This window comes from Monopterus albus, unplaced genomic scaffold (genome assembly GCF_001952655.1).
Source record: "Monopterus albus unplaced genomic scaffold, M_albus_1.0 scaffold473.1, whole genome shotgun sequence".
Taxonomy (NCBI): domain Eukaryota; kingdom Metazoa; phylum Chordata; class Actinopteri; order Synbranchiformes; family Synbranchidae; genus Monopterus; species Monopterus albus.
In genome coordinates this window covers 133,667-149,112 of record NW_018128353.1, presented here as the reverse complement: position 1 = coordinate 149,112, position 15,446 = coordinate 133,667, and the positions used below count along the sequence as shown (strand labels likewise).

At 41.7% G+C, this 15,446-nt stretch overlaps 2 protein-coding genes across 2 annotated transcripts; one reads left to right on the top strand and one right to left on the bottom strand.

Annotated features, from left to right (window-relative positions):
• Positions 1-218: 218 nt before the first annotated feature.
• pex10 (peroxisomal biogenesis factor 10) lies at positions 219-6,707 on the top strand. Its single transcript, XM_020587679.1, has 7 exons — positions 219-346; positions 617-734; positions 2,574-2,654; positions 2,756-3,165; positions 4,636-4,802; positions 5,994-6,129; positions 6,446-6,707. The coding sequence occupies exons 2-7, from the start codon at positions 623-625 to the stop codon at positions 6,512-6,514; spliced, it is 975 nt and encodes a 324-aa protein (XP_020443335.1). The 5' UTR covers positions 219-346; positions 617-622; the 3' UTR covers positions 6,515-6,707.
• A 4,399-nt stretch (positions 6,708-11,106) lies between these two features.
• On the bottom strand, positions 11,107-13,691 carry LOC109952551 (uncharacterized). The gene is made up of 5 exons (XM_020587689.1): positions 13,625-13,691; positions 13,415-13,502; positions 13,279-13,329; positions 12,597-12,785; positions 11,107-12,334 (listed from the first exon to the last, which is right to left on the bottom strand). The coding sequence occupies exons 2-5, from the start codon at positions 13,476-13,478 to the stop codon at positions 11,907-11,909; spliced, it is 732 nt and encodes a 243-aa protein (XP_020443345.1). The 5' UTR covers positions 13,479-13,502; positions 13,625-13,691; the 3' UTR covers positions 11,107-11,906.
• Between the last annotated feature and the right edge of the window lie 1,755 nt (positions 13,692-15,446).

Sequence of the window (15,446 nt, the reverse complement as noted above, 5' to 3'; positions counted from 1 at the left end):
CTTGGCAGTAGTAAATTCCTGTGATAACATTACTAAATAGGTGAGGTAATGCGTTATATTAGCCTAATGAGTTATTATGAAAAGTAAATACCGACATATTTTGGTGCCTATCTATCTTTGCAGACTGTGGGCGTGTAATGCAACCTCCTGCCACAAAGTGGCACTGTCAGTTATAAGGTTTATTTTCAGAGTAGCAACTTCCTGTCCATCATAAGAAGAAGAACTACCTGTTTTTCCTATATTTTTCTGAATTGTAACAGTATTTATAAGGATGTAATAGCGAATATTACGTCTGTATAAAATAGATGGACTGAGGGTCGCAGCACGGACCCAAAGAAGCAGTTAGGTTAGCTTAGCTTATCGGCGTACGTTTTCTCTTGCTCTATATTTTTAGCATCTAAGTGGCTTCCTGAATGTTTGCTACTATTAGCATTTGGTTTGCTTTTGATTACAGGCTACGACTAGTGTTTCATTCAGCCGTCAGCCTGCTGAATGGATGTTAACGTTATTGATTTACTTGGGGATTATTTCTATTTTAAAACCAGCTGACATAGTTATGCCGCTACGAACTGAATTTAATCTGACTTGCATCTGATGTCGGCTCTCGGATGTTAAGGTAACAATGCCACTCGCTCCTGCAAACCAATCCCAGTTGGTTCGGTCCAGTCAGAAGGATGAATATTATCAAACCTTCCTGAGAAACAAAACCAACGAAGCTGTTCAAACTATTGCTGGTAAGGTTTTTAGTTTAACAGGCAGGGAAACTGCCGTTCGTCTTCTTTATTCTGCTTGCAGCTAGTTTACTTCACTTTAGCACGTGATTTTAGAGCTATAGGTGCAGATTCCTTTCCTAGTGTGGATAATGGCAGAGCACTCAGAAATACCAAACTTTTTTAAGTAGTGATAGCAGAATCGAGGCTCTGGACCGATTTGCTTGCTGTTTGAAAACATTTGAATCACCCCACTTTGCCGACATCTACTGGCTAAATGGGTGTAAATACAATAGAAAGACAAGACATGAACGATAAGGGAGACGCATATTTTGAGTCATTTTCCCAATAATCACTGTGTGTAAATAAATTGACAATAATAAGAGAGCGAATAGGCTATACATATAGGCCGCCTTCTCTAGCAGATGAAGCCTTGAGTGTTTTCAGTGGAGGGTTTATTAAGAAAAACTATTTCCTCAAGTATTTTATAGGCTACTTAGTTTTATTGCTTAAAGCCTCTCCTGCTTTAGAGCTGTAACCTCCAAATCAATCTTTCCAAATATCAAATAGGTTATGTATATGTTTTAATTAAAAACCCAAAAGTCTAGCAGTTTTCATCCTGTTGGTGAGATGTTGCAGGAGATCTATGGGTAACCACAAACACTGACTAAGGATCAGAGGATTAAACCTATTTGATTATCACGTAGTGCAAATGTCAGCTGGCTCAGAATCAGTAATTGCAAATGTTCAGTCTGCTGTCCAGGATTCATCATGAGATTGGCCCCTAGCGGTGACACTACTGAAATTTGAATCATTTCATGGAACGATGTGAAACAGACACGTGACTTGACCACTTTGATACAAGCCTTGGAGCAGTGCTTCAAAATGAAAGTGTGGCAAGTGGTTTGAAGCGTGTCCATATGCTGTTTTGAGTCTGACCATCACTAGTTTTTAGTCACTGATTATAGAACATAACTAGAAATACAGTTACTACACTGTTTAGTCAGTTTACTTTGATTAGTAGTATAGTGGCTCCTGCAGTGAAAATAAGATGTTATGTGTATATTACACAAACAATTTGTCTCTGGTACAGAACCGAAGCAGCTGTCTGTGGTGCTAATTCACACACACTGATGGTGTTGCTGTGCCTGTAAGGGGTTCAGGGTCTTACCTAAAGACATTTGAACAGGTGGACCGGGGAAAAAGGGAATCAAATGGCCGACCTTCTGGTTAGGGGATGACCGCTCTACCTACTGAGCCACAGCCACACTGGAAGTGTGGATTTGGATTTGCCGCTCCCTCTTCGTGGAATAGTTGCCAAGCAGATTTTAAACTTACTGAATTATGCTCAGTTAAAGCTTTTTATTCCCTTATGGCTCTTAGGCAACAGGACTCTATTGGTCAGTGTAGGTGTTTTTAAATTGGTTCTATTGTTGATTATTGTATTTATGGTTTTGATTGTTTAAATGTTTAATGTTTTGATTTGTATTGAAACTTATGTATTGACGACATGTGTTGTTGACCTCTTGGCCAGGTCACCCTTGTAAAAGACATCATGATCTCAATGGGTTTTTTACCTGGTTAAAATAAAGAGAAAGAAAGTAAAGAGAAAGAACTGTAGACTGTGGAAATAAATGTCCAGCAGATTTAAGAGACTAAGCTTTTTGACTATAAATTCTTTTATTATTATTTGTATATTGGATAAATGCAGACTTATTAATTGCTAAAAAGGTGATGTACTGATTCTAACACGGTAAAGGAGGAGGAGTTGTTCAAATCACTCATTCTTTACTGCTAACCAAGGGGCTGTCATCTTTATAGGAAATTCAGCACTTTGTTGAAAGATTGTTAAACTTTTTTTAGGATCCAAAAGATGGCTGGACTGGAGGAAAGAGATAGAGATGCTGTCAGACCTGACATACTATGGTTTAACAACATTCTCAGGTAGTTACCCACCAACCCAACATGAAATGTGTCTTTGCTTAATGCATGTTTAACTGTTTGTATTTTTATAACATCTTGATTTGTATCATCCTCCTCCCCAGGTTACCAAACCCTGGGTGAGGAGTATGTCAGCATCGTCCAGGTCGATCCCACTAAGCGACAGATCCCTTCCCGTGCCAGACGGGGCCTCTTTGTCCTCTGCCATGCCTTCTTGCCTTATCTCCTGGACAAGGTCCTGGTGTGTCTGGAGCATGAGCTGGAGGGTAGACAGGAAAGCCTCAGCGGTGTAAGGCAACAGATGGCACTGGGGCCGTGGAGCCTAGAGTCATGGCTCAGGAGGTGGATGCAGAGAGCACTGAGGTTGTTGTCCGAATCCCAGAGCAGAGCATGCCTGCCGGTCGTGTTTGTCCTCCGACAGGGTTTGACTCTCCTGCATCGATTCCATGTGGCTCTGTTCTACATCAGTGGCTCTTTTTATCACCTCTCCAAGAGGCTGGCTGGGATCAGCTATGTAGGTGATGTTTTTGTATTTTTACTTGTATACATTCATTCCAAAACTTACAAGTTACATAGAATCATGTCAAAAGATAAAGATCATGTCAAATTCAGTCATGTCAGTTTTATACAGGAAACCATGCAGATTTTCCAAACAGTGTCATTTTACCCATATCGCTCTGCTCCCTAAATATGACCTGCTTGTTGTTTTCCAGCTTTAACACATTTAGACCATTAGATGGCAGTTAATGAGTGTACCATATGCTGAGTAGGCAGGGTGACAGACAGTAAAGAATATCTCTGTCCTGAAGAGAGTTTGTTGCCTATATTCCAAGGACCCTTCCATTTCTGTTCAATGTCACACTGCACTTATCTGCCAGTTTAGATTAGTTATGCCTAGATAAACTAACACAGTCTAATGTTTTGTATGGTGATGATTACATATATTCCTAGAGATCCTCAAAACTGATTTTACATCAAATCCATTTAAACTGGCATTCTGTTTGTATAGATGTAATATTTTAAAGGTAGGGTTGGCGATACCTTGAGGAAGCATTTTTTTGTTACATATCTTGAAATTCTCTTTTCATCCCGACGGCGGTGAACACATTAAATGCACTGACAACATAAAGAAAAACATTTATCATTTGTGGCAGCAGGGCTGAAAAAAGCCTGACCAATAATTTTACTTGTCCCAAGCAAAACCATGGACTCCCGCCCTATCAACCTACTTCCTACTTGTGCGCATTCTGCCTGTGCACTCAATGCGTGAGACAAGTCTTCTACAAGGCATTGCAGTTGCAGGCAGACGTGTTACCGCTCTGTTTTACAGCTGAAGTTAGCGAGTTATGGCAGAGAAGGTACCCACAGCAGATTTTGGTCACAAACGGAGACCGTCGTTACAGGCCTGATTTTGATTTTGGTTTTGTTTGGAGGGCATTTTGTATTTTCCTGCAATCTGTAAGCAGTAGTCAGGCAGCGTGCATTGCAGTGTGCGTTGTGGCTTTGGAGAAGTCAGAACAAAAGGGCGGGATTTCTTTGGTTGCCTACTTTCAAAATCGAGCTTCCTCTTGCTGGTTTTTCCAGGATCACCAACCCTACCTTTAAGATATTACCCACATTTTCCAAATGATCTTCATAATGTTGTTTGGTAGTCCTCTTCTGTGCAGATTTCAAACTGTAAGTCTGCATGTGTAGGAACAGATGGTCTCCATACAGTATGTTGGTTTTATTCCACCATGGTATATTATATGTTATATCTGCATTAATGACTCTGTGCCTTTGTATTACTTACATTATGGGGACCGAAACCTGTTAACACACTCACATTGTGGCGACTCACTGAAAATCACTGAATTTTAGGGTGGCAACATGGTTTAAGGTTGGGGTCAGGGTTAAGGTTAGGCAAGTAGCGGTTATGGTTAAGGTTAGGATAAGTCTACAGGAAATGAATGTAAGTCAATGTAATGTGTGTGTGTGTGTATAGCTGCGTGTGATGGGGCAGAACAGTGAAGACAGGACCATCAGGAGCAGCTACAGACTGCTGGGGGCCGTGTCCCTGGTTCAGCTGCTCATCACTCTGTGTCTGCAGCTCAACAACTTCAGGCAGAAACAGAGAGCCAGGCAGGAGTGGAAGCTCTACAGGAACCTCAGGTACAGACCAGGACCAGACTGACAGCCATAGCTCTGCAGATTTGTAGGCTGTCCACACATCTGGTCTTAATATCACAGGAAAATGTTCAGATTTTAACAATTGATTCTTTTTCTCAACTTCCACTGAAGTTAAAAGTGTTTGGGCAGTATTTCAAAAAGTGTCCTTGCCAAAGAATTCATCCTCTTTTAATGTCAAAAGAAATTGTTGATCAGTTGTTGGATCTGTATTCAAAGTCCTTTGGTCAGTTTTTTACTTTTGGTTTGCCAGCACTCGACAGGTGAACCATAAGGACAAGGGGGAATATCTACTGAGGGTTTGTGGTTCATTTTCTGGCACTAACCAGTGAAACTGTGTGTTTATTAAGGGGTGACTGTAGAGAAATTTGCACATTTGGTCCAATGCAATATGTGTTTTAAGGCATTCCCATTCAGAGGCATAACAATCAGGGAGGAGAGAATGGAAATGTATACAGATACGCTCAGTACCATCACTATGACAAAGAGAACTGCAGCTAATATTTAACGTGGAGAAAGCAGGTGTAAAATTTGTAACCCTGCTGTCAGTGTGGCAGCTATTAGTCACGTGAGACGTCATCAGAGTTAAAAACATGTCTGAGGAGGGAGAGGATGTTTGTAAATCTCTTCACTCACCAGAGAAGATGAGGGACTTCACAAGCTTTCAGGTCAAACCAAGCTTCAAATACTGAAGGAAATAAAATATTTGACAGGCAGGAGACTTAAGTGACTGCTGTTCTGAAATGCTTTGGTTGATTTCTTCAACCATATTAAGGTTCAGCTGCAGTAAACCCACTTACTTCTACTGTCCCTCTTGGTCCACCTGTCTGCAGTACGGGCACATCCAGCTGAAGCACATTCAGATTAACACAACTGTGGCTCTGCACATTTACATCAACAGTGTTGGTAAATACGCTGCTAAATTTAAGAACTGTGGTGCCGCAATATTTTCTGCACCTGATGGTAAGTTGCAACCAGTTTAGTAAATATCCCCCCAAATCTTCAATGCTGATTGTACTGTGAAAATGTCCATTTATCACCAACTGTCTAGAAGCGATCACGCCACTGCAGGAGCTACTGGACCTCCTGTAATTGAAGCATTGTAGTAAAAGACCTATTAGATTAACCTGCATGACCTGAACATAATGGTGAACTCTTTGAACTGCCTGTCTCCAGTTCTCAGCACACTCAGAGTTCGAGCCCCAGAGCCGGCCGCTGTATCCTGTGTCTGGAGGAGAGGAGGCACTCCACCTCCACCCCCTGCGGACACCTCTTCTGCTGGGAGTGCATCACAGAGTGGTGCAACACCAAGGTCAGGATCGGGTCATGACTAGCACAAGTTACACCAGGATTATTTTCATCAACTGTTAGACTCAACGTCAGTATCTCTGTCCACCTTAATAATGGCAAGGGAGCAGTAGCAGGTGTTGCCTGTTCACTGGCTGAGCACAGATAACAGGATTTAAGGAGTGATTTGCTAGCAGACCCTCACATTTCTAGACATGTAAGCATGTTTCATAAGGACAGTACAGCCTCATTAGCTGTGCCAGTGTGTGGTACTCACCACACCTGACCTTGTGTGTGTGTAAATGCAACACCGTCTCATGTCTGTGTCTTACTTCACACAGGCCGAGTGTCCCCTGTGTCGGGAGAAGTTCCAGCCTCACAGACTGGTGTACCTGAGGAACTACAGCTAAAGCTACAGAGCCAGATAGCACACAAGTACAAAGGTGCACTGCTTGTGGACTGTACTGCTGTCTTGTGCAGGCAGGCTGCCCCACAGGAGTGTCTGAAGACATGAACGGTGTTTTCCAGAAGTCACACAGAGCTTTGTGCCAACACACTGACTTGTATAATCTTTTCTTGAATTAATTTTTTGAGTGACAATTACATTTTGGATTGTATCAGTAAAATTGTAAATATTACTTATAGTTTAATTAAACTTGACCAAATGCCTTCCTGAAGTCCTCATTTCATAAGATGTTGTACGATGATCTGTCCTTCACATTCAAACCTACAGGTAATTATCTTGAGAACTTGAGTAAAATCCACTAAGATTAGTTCACTGCTTGTGACAGCAAATGGTTGCATATAGCTGTTCAACCGTCACCCTGCTTCGCTGCCCTACAGAGGAAGAGAGCGGTAACTGTGAGCCAACGGTCTGAAGTTTTGAGCCTGAAAGTTACTCTTCACAACAGCCTGTCAGCGACGCTGATTAGAATCTGTTAGATAAGCACCTGCACTGTGCTGTATGACAATCTGTATGAACTAGTATCTTAACTTAATCTATAAGTTATAACTTGACATACACAATTTAAAGGTAGTTGAACCATATGAACTCTACCAATGTGTAGTGGGTTTTTTTTCTTTGGCAAAGTTGAGGGGTTGCTGATTTTTCTGTGGCAAAATAAGTGTCCAAATAAATTTTGTAGAGCAGTGCATTCAGTCCAGTAAACATGGCTTTGATAGAACCTGTATCTTAGTCACAACCTCAGTGTACAGTGCACACTTTGTTCTCAGAGAGGTTACTGTTAAAGGTGCCTGAGGTCAAGGAACCTAGATATGCCATTTTCTATCATACTGTGGATCCAGCCCTGAAGACGAGCTTGCTGTGAATTAGCCTAAGAAAGATGTCACAAATGAAAGAAAACCAGGACAACAGAGCTGGATTTAGGTGCATAATGAGGTTTAGGAGGAAGTCCAGCTATGTGAACATTACCTCAGGCTGCCGGCACATGTCAGATGAAACCTACTGTAGGTGATGATGATAATAGTGAAATCCACTGAGAGGAAGTATCCTGCTGGGTTCACTGTTGAAAGAGCAGAGGTGAACTGTAAGAAGAGACAATACACAATCTATGTATAAAATATTTAATAAGATGGAATTTTTCTCTGTGTGTTACCATTAGAATTTAGACTAAATAAATCTAATCAGATGAGAAGTCAGATTTGTGTTTGCCAAGCTGCCCACTGAAGAGTTTCAGTCTCCATCTGTCACTGTGTTTATTTCCCTCACTTTTTCAGGCTGAACCTGTATAGGTGGTGCTGACAGGAATCTGTTATCTTGCCTGTGCACTACACACGGGAAGTTGTTCCTAGGCTTGAAGCCCTGTTTCAGATTTTATACACTATTCTTTGAATCTAAATGCAGCTTCCTATAAAGCCCCTACCTGTAGAACTGTTGTGATTGCAGCATGTGTATGGCAGAGGTTTTGCTCTTTGAAAGGAAATTGAGACTATTTGATCAGGACTTGGTGTGAGACATCACAAGGAAGATGTCTCAGTCAGGTGCTGGGCCTCCACGTGCCACCAGAACAGCTTCAATGCACCTTGACAAGTCTCTGAGCTCTACTGGAGGGATGGACACCATCCTTCCAACAGATAATCCCTCAGGTGGTGTTTTGATGATAGTAGTTGAGACGCTGTCTAACATGTCGCTCCAACATCTCCCATAGCTGTTCAGCTGGGTTCAGATCTGGTGACTGTGAAGGCCACAGCACAAACCATTCAATGAGCCCTCTTGTCCAATGGACGGGGACACTGCCATTATGGATGTGAGCACTCATTTATTCAGGGGTTTCCTTTCATTTGTCACCATCTCTATCTCTTATACACAGGTGAGGAGTTAAAGACAGATGTAGCCTCCATTCTTTGTGCTCCAAGAATATCAACATCAATTTTAAGGAAAATCTGGCAACAGTTTTAAAGATTCTCTGTCATGGCCTTAATTCTTCATGAAGGAAATATTTTTGGCCTGATATTTCTGTGCCAAGCCAAAAGTCCCAGACACAAAAATCATGTTAAGGGGAGTGGGAACAACCATGGCACCTTCAGCTGTGGTCCTGTCGCAATTTAAAATCCATGGCCTACCACTGACTCAGGGCTGGGTCACGTTGGCAGCTGGCTAAGCAAAGCAGTCCAGGTCTGTTCCTGTTCAACTATCGTACATCTGTGGTAGTTATTGTAGCTCCTGTATTACAAGCCTATTCATTCATTCAAATGGATTTAGACAGTTCAGCAAATACACAAAGCAGGAGTGGAGAAAGACTTGTCTTAACAGACATTTGTTAATGCCTCTCTCTGGTGATACAGTATATGGTGCTGTCAACAAAATGCTGTAGTTTGTAATCATAGGCTTTTAAACTTCCCATAACACAGCAGTTTTAGAACAGGCTGCTGTCTGCCGTGTCCTGTGAGGCAGCTGTTAATCAGCGCAGCAGTAAGTGTGTTATATGGGAGGAACGGGAGGCGAGCAGACACATTACACCCTCTGGCTGTTGTGGACTTTAAGTGATCAATCTTTGTCACATCTGGATGAAATGTCTCCTGGCAGAGATCAGATGTGCTGTCACGTTTAGCTCAGGGCTGAGGTCAATAAATCTTTTGTTAACTTCATCACTTCCTATCATCTATAACATAGAAACTACTGCCAATGAAAACCACCACAAGATGGATTTGAATGTTCGCACACTAACATTATGATACAAACCTAAATATCAATCAAGAACCAGTCGATTATTGTTGGGTGTGTAATGCTTGTTAGAGAGACCGAGACTGGTGTCCCACATCCTGTCCATGACCGTGTGATTATTCCTTCAAGCTGCTGGCTTCTTTCGCAGAGTTAACATTAGGATAGGATGCCTGCTTCTTTGCATTTAAAGGAGGATCAGGCACCGCTCTGCTGAAAGTTACCAGATGCCCTTAAAAGGAGCATTGTCAGCAAAACATTAATGACTTTCAAGAGCTTTCTCACAGCTCAGACCAACTGCCAGCACTCAGAAGTGTTTACATCCAAACGTTCAGTCCCAACACACTCTAGTCTCTCTGCTGTTGACAAGCAGACAATTCACTTACACTGCTGTCATTTTGGATAATCAGGTTTCCCTCTCTGTGGAAAATGGGGCTCTGACGGTGGTAGTATGTGCTGGCAGGCAGGCAGTGATCCCCGAGCTCAGCATGTCTGTTAGAAACACTACTGTGTAGATGTCTGCTGCTCTCCCTCTTCTCTCTCTTCATCACGAACAGCTGGGCAGTTGACTTGGAAGATAGTCCATTGCACTCTGAAGTAATATGAAAATATGGAACTACAGAGCAGCAGCAGCAGCAGAGAAGAGGTGTGGATGTTGTTAGCTGCAGAATGACCTGCACTTAGTGGACAGGAAGAAGATGCATGCTGTAAAACACAGACACATCACAACAGACACCTGATTTTTAATGGTATGTCATTTAACAGGTGTACCTTAACTAAAAAGCAGATGACAGGTGCAGCCAGTGTTTGAACTGCTTTCTCTAGCTCCCTCTTCATTTGTTACCTGGTAGTTTTTGGCACTTACAACAGCTGAGTGTGAGAAGTGTCTCCTTGGAGAGACTGTCTGAAAATAAACATTTACCCTAGTTTAGAACAGGATCACCCAGTTGTCCCTTCTTCATTCCCCATAGTTGTGGTCTCGCCCGCTGCTTCTGATGTCACACCTGGCACCACCCAGGTCACATGAGGACGTCTGAGCCAAGAGGACTGTGAAATATGGCTGAAACCGGTGAAAACATGTATAAATGAGCCTAGAGTTCAGGTTTCTTTTCTTTTTTCCGCCACACGTCCATTTCCAGTGTCACTGAATTTCTGTGCTCAAAACATCAGTTGTTTCAAGAAATGTTATTTTATAAAGATTTAATTTGTTAGTAAGTAAAATTAAAAACTCCAAAAACCACGTGCAAGAAAGGGAACAATAAAGAAACCAGAATCAAACTGTCAACATTTTGTTAAAAAAAATACAAGGGAAGAGATGCAAGGTCAAAGTAAATAGGATTATTACAAGCAAAAGAAATATCATTTGTAAAAATTAGACAATTAAATCAAATTTATTTGAATCTAACTATTTATATAACCTTTTCAGATGTTTTACAGATAAAAGGAAGAAAGGAAAGGAAAAAAATATAAAGTAAAAAAATAAAAACATAAAATGCTTCAAAATGTATTATTCATTCTTTTTTTCTACCACTTAGTCCCTCAACGGGGCCACGGTCCATTGCCGATCCCGGCCAGCAATCGGGCGAAGGCGGGGTACACCCTGGACAGGTTGCCTATCCATCACAGGGCTAACACATAGACGAACAACCACACACGCACTCCTATGGGCAATTTAGAGACACCAATCAACCTAAGCTGCATGTCTTTGGACCGTGGGAGGAAGCCGGAGTACCCGGAGAGAACCCACGCAAGCATGGGGAGAACATGCAAACTCCACACAGAAAGGTCCCAGGTGGGGCCCAAACCCGGAACCTTCTCGCTATGAAGCAACAGTGCTAACCACTGCGCCACCGTGTTGCTGTCAAAATGTATCAATGAAATGGAATTAAATAAAAACTAGGTCAATTATACAAGGTAAAAAAATTTTTAAATATTGGCATAAAGTAACAATAACCACATTTTTAAATGATCAAAACAAATCAATCTCTTTTCTGTTGCCATTTTGGCAGGTCTCTCGTGCAAAATAGACACTGCATAAATTAAATCAAGTGGGGCCCCTCAGCAGGCCACAGGGCTGCTGGTTCCATCCCAGACTCGTCCTGTCCACAGGTAGAAGTGTCCCAGAGGAAAATGTTCAACCCCTAATGGTCACTGATAGGCCTTTCAGACAGATCTTGAGATAAGGATTATGAAACGAAGAGAAATAACTGATCTGAAATAAAGCCCTGCTTTACAGACTTACACACTGATCGCTCTTGTATAGAAGTTTCTTATGAACAACTGTAGCTTTTCTTGCCTAACTTTCAAACTTCCTCCATTATTAAATGCCTGAGCTGATAAAGTGACTGGCAAACTGGTGTGTGTGGAAATCACTAACATCGTCATACGTGCTGAGGCAACATAGAACGTCTGTTTCACAATACTGCCTGTCTAAACACTTTATTTTGCTTTAAGGTGTTCGAAGTGTACCGTGCTGTGACCAAGTGGAATGTCCCAGTCTTAACATTTAATCTGAATCAGATGGTTCCAGCTGATCCTTTGCCTTGGCTTTAACTTTTCTGTTCTATCACCATTGTTTGTGGTATTTTTGTAGCCAGGTTTTTATTTTGATTATTAAAAGCTCAGGTAGTGAGTGAAATCTTATTTAAAATGTTGCTGGAGCCATACAAACAGAGGATCAGGACCAGAGTTTGTCCTGCGAACACATAAACCAGTGTGGTGGTCCAGAAGGCAAACAGATACACAGTTTTGTCACAGTATGGCGCTGCAGCTGTGATGCGTGGTGCTGGCGGGGCATTCGGGCGCTCTCCATTTGTCTGATTGCTGATGTTGCTGACAGCCAAAGTTTGAAGGAGCGTCCTCAGAGTCTGGTTATTATTGATTATCCAGGTGTGGTTGAGATTAGGAAGGCTCTGGTTCTGGTTCTTCAAAGTGAGGCCCACCCTGTTGTCAGATGCAGTAGGAGTGTCGATGCTGTTGTTGACTCTGTTCAGGTCAGTGATGTTTTTGTTGTAGTTGGGTGGATATATAGAATAAACCTGGTAGCTACCTGGTGATGGAAGGAGACAAAATGACTAAATGGATTGCACAAAAAAAAAGTTTAGGAGTAGAGCATATCAACGAACTGGATCAGGATTTGTCCTCTGTTATTTTGGGGCACTAAAACCAAAAGTCTACAACATACATATTTACTTTGCTAAAAAGAAACTGATATGAAATGCACGTGGACATAGTGAACATGCATATTACTGTCTCACAGGTGGAGGAAACCTTTTTATTACAAAGCCACTATGATGATAATGATCACTGACCAAAGAGGAGCCAGATCAATCCCAGCAGGCCGAGGAGCCACAGAGTCCAGTTTGTCTTGCCCTCCGCCGCTGGACAGAGGAACTTTGGCAAAGCCAACATGGCCATCATCACCAAGGCCAATATCCCACACACCACCATATACACTGGGATAACTGGTGCTAACGGACACTCATACATGTACACTGTGCCTGTTTACAGAGACACCAAGGCATTGGAAAACTGTCAGTACCAATGTTTAAGTGGAGTTCAGTCATTTTTTTACTGGCTTTGGAAGTCTGAGTAAGTCATGTCATTGTGCTTGAATTTAATTTTATATTTAGCATGCACACGAAAGAACAAAAAAAACTATTTTAATATATTTTTAAAATGTATATGTAAAGCCAAAAATAAACTTTCATTGATAGATCATTTTCAGTGTAACACTGCCATAATGAAATTTATAGGAAGTTGATTTTAATTTTTACATTGGTAGATCAAATCAAACCAAACTTGAAAATGAATATGCAAATGGGACTTTTGGAAAATGAATGCATTCTTTTAGTTATAATGTTTGACATTTCCTAAAAGAGCAGGAGAAAACATTTTAAATCACAATACTACTGTGTACCAAGGTGCCTATAAACTCAACATTTTACAGCGTCTCCTTTATGAGCTGAAGAGACAGTTCAGTGGCTCACTTACCTAGAGTGATGAAGACAACTGGGAAAGTTGTTACAAGGACAACGGTGCATCCTAAAGCAGGAGATAGGGAGTTTCAAAGTCACTGATTAGAAAACTAGTTGTCATTATTATTTGCTTCATTTCTACAGTTACCTACCTGCAATCAAAACACTTGCACTAAGCAAGCTACATAAACATCCCCCCATGAAGTTCCTTGCCATGCTGACAACAGGCTACAGCTGCAGCTGTGAAACAGAAAGATCACCACAGGTAAACAGACCGGCCCTGCTGCCCACAGAGTCACCGGCTGACTGATTCAAACACGGGTAAGAGGATAAGGTAAATGTTAGGAAGGAAAGTGGTTTACCGTCTGCCTGGCACTGGGGACCGTTAAAAAAACTAAGTGTCAGGTTGAGACACTGGCCAAGTCAACATGTCTCAAGCTTCAGTGTGTCTTCAAGAAATCTACTGTATTGCAACACCTCAGGAGGGAACATGTCAGCAAGGAATTTCCTTTGTTGAGTCAATATCACAATATTACAGCAATAACACGGACAGATTATGAGAAAGGTGGCCCCTGGGCACAAACAGATTAATGGGCCCCCACCCCTTCTTACATAGGACCATCAGTCATTTTTTGTTTCTCTGTAGTTATTCTGTGTCCCTTTATGGTAGTTTGCATTTTATTTTGATAGTTCTGTCTCTTTGCAGTCCCTTTGTTTCTCTGTATGGTCATTTTTGTCTCTTTGTGGTTGGTTTATGCCCATCTGGGATGGTTGTGGTCATTTTATATCTCTGGGTGATCGTTTAGAGTCTTTTTGTGGTTGTTTTGCATTTGATTGCAGTCTTTCAACAGAGCTCTATGACTTTCAAAACAGAAATATTAATAGCCACTCCATACAGAGGCCCAGGCCCTCCTGACCTCTTCAGCCCCTGGGTCTGTGCCCAGTAGCCTCATCAGTAATCTATCCATTAGGGTCAGAGATAGTAATGAGGCAGAGCCATGAAAAGGTTCAGAAATTTAAAGTCAAATTCGCCAACACCAGACTGAGGGATTGAGAGGGAAAGAAGATAGTGGTAACAGATACAGTCTTCTGTTAGTGTCACCCATGCAGGCGGGGTTTGCCTTTTGGACTCGTAGTGGCCCTTGGAACTGGATTTGGCATGCCATTTATCACGAATCATTTGGCAGCCACGTTGGTCAGGTTTAGGCCTCTGTCGGGCCGAGAGGTTTGGCCGCACAGGACTTTTAATTAAACCCACCATTACTGATTGTTTTGGCCACTCATAAGCAGTGACACAAACTGTACACACATCAACTTATAAAGTTTATATGGCTACAACAATTTCACTCATTTGGCGCTGTGTTTGTGTTCACCTCCACCAACTCCTGAAAAAATATATTTGTCTTTTTAGCTGCTAAAAGCTCCACTAGGTTCACCAGCTGGTCTCTAACTGCAGCTGTCTGGAGCTCTTTTCAATTCAGCAAAGTTAATGTGAGCAGGTGTAGTGACATATTGATTAGTGCTACTTTATTCTAATAATGGTCATGCAATTATTATGTATTATTTTTGCATTCACTAACAGTCCAGTATCTCTTTGAAGGTCTCCGGAGGAGTCAGAGCAGCATGTCCCCTCAGCGGCACCTTCCACGTGAGTCCCAGCTGCAGAGTTGATGATTTAAAGCCATTATTAACATACAATATCTCCTGCACAGTTTTTTTATTGCATTTTTAGTGACTCGACATTGTCAACAAAAAAGGGTTCTGATCAGTAGTGCACATATGCAACACAGGCAACAAACCAGTAGCAAGTGAGGAAGGCCAGTGCTGTGTTACACTATGTGCACTGTCGTACAATACAGTAGCGTGTGTCAGCTCTATGAAGATCTGTGCTTTTGGTACTGTGCATGATTATTGCTATGACTGTGAACTATGTGCTGTCATGCTTTTTTTTAAGTGTTTTTATGTCTTTTGTGGTAATATTTTATATCGTCCCGGCTGTGTAATGCCCTTTAAAGTAATAAATAAAGTAGAAGAGGAAGCTATGCTGCCATCTGCTGGTTATTGGTCAATACTGTAAGAATATACAGTTTACCAAATATACAAGTTATAACTTTTTCTTTATTTTCTGATGGTTTGTGCTAATAATGGGCCATATAGTGCAGATTGCAACGTGCTGCTATTGTA

Excerpts from the sequence above, each read along its gene's own strand:
- LOC109952551 (XM_020587689.1), bottom strand. The coding sequence starts at position 13,478 with ATGGCAAGGAACTTCATGGGGGGATGTTTATGTAGCTTGCTTAGTGCA. Across the intron at positions 13,330-13,414 it reads TGCAAGTGTTTTGATTGCAG|GATGCACCGTTGTCCTTGTA; the intron begins GTAGGTAACTGT and ends CTCCTGCTTTAG. Across the intron at positions 12,335-12,596 it reads ATTGATCTGGCTCCTCTTTG|GTAGCTACCAGGTTTATTCT; the intron begins GTCAGTGATCAT and ends TTCCATCACCAG.
- pex10 (XM_020587679.1), top strand. The coding sequence starts at position 623 with ATGCCACTCGCTCCTGCAAACCAATCCCAGTTGGTTCGGTCCAGTCAG. Across the intron at positions 2,655-2,755 it reads TGGTTTAACAACATTCTCAG|GTTACCAAACCCTGGGTGAG; the intron begins GTAGTTACCCAC and ends CCTCCTCCCCAG. Across the intron at positions 4,803-5,993 it reads AAGCTCTACAGGAACCTCAG|TTCTCAGCACACTCAGAGTT; the intron begins GTACAGACCAGG and ends GCCTGTCTCCAG.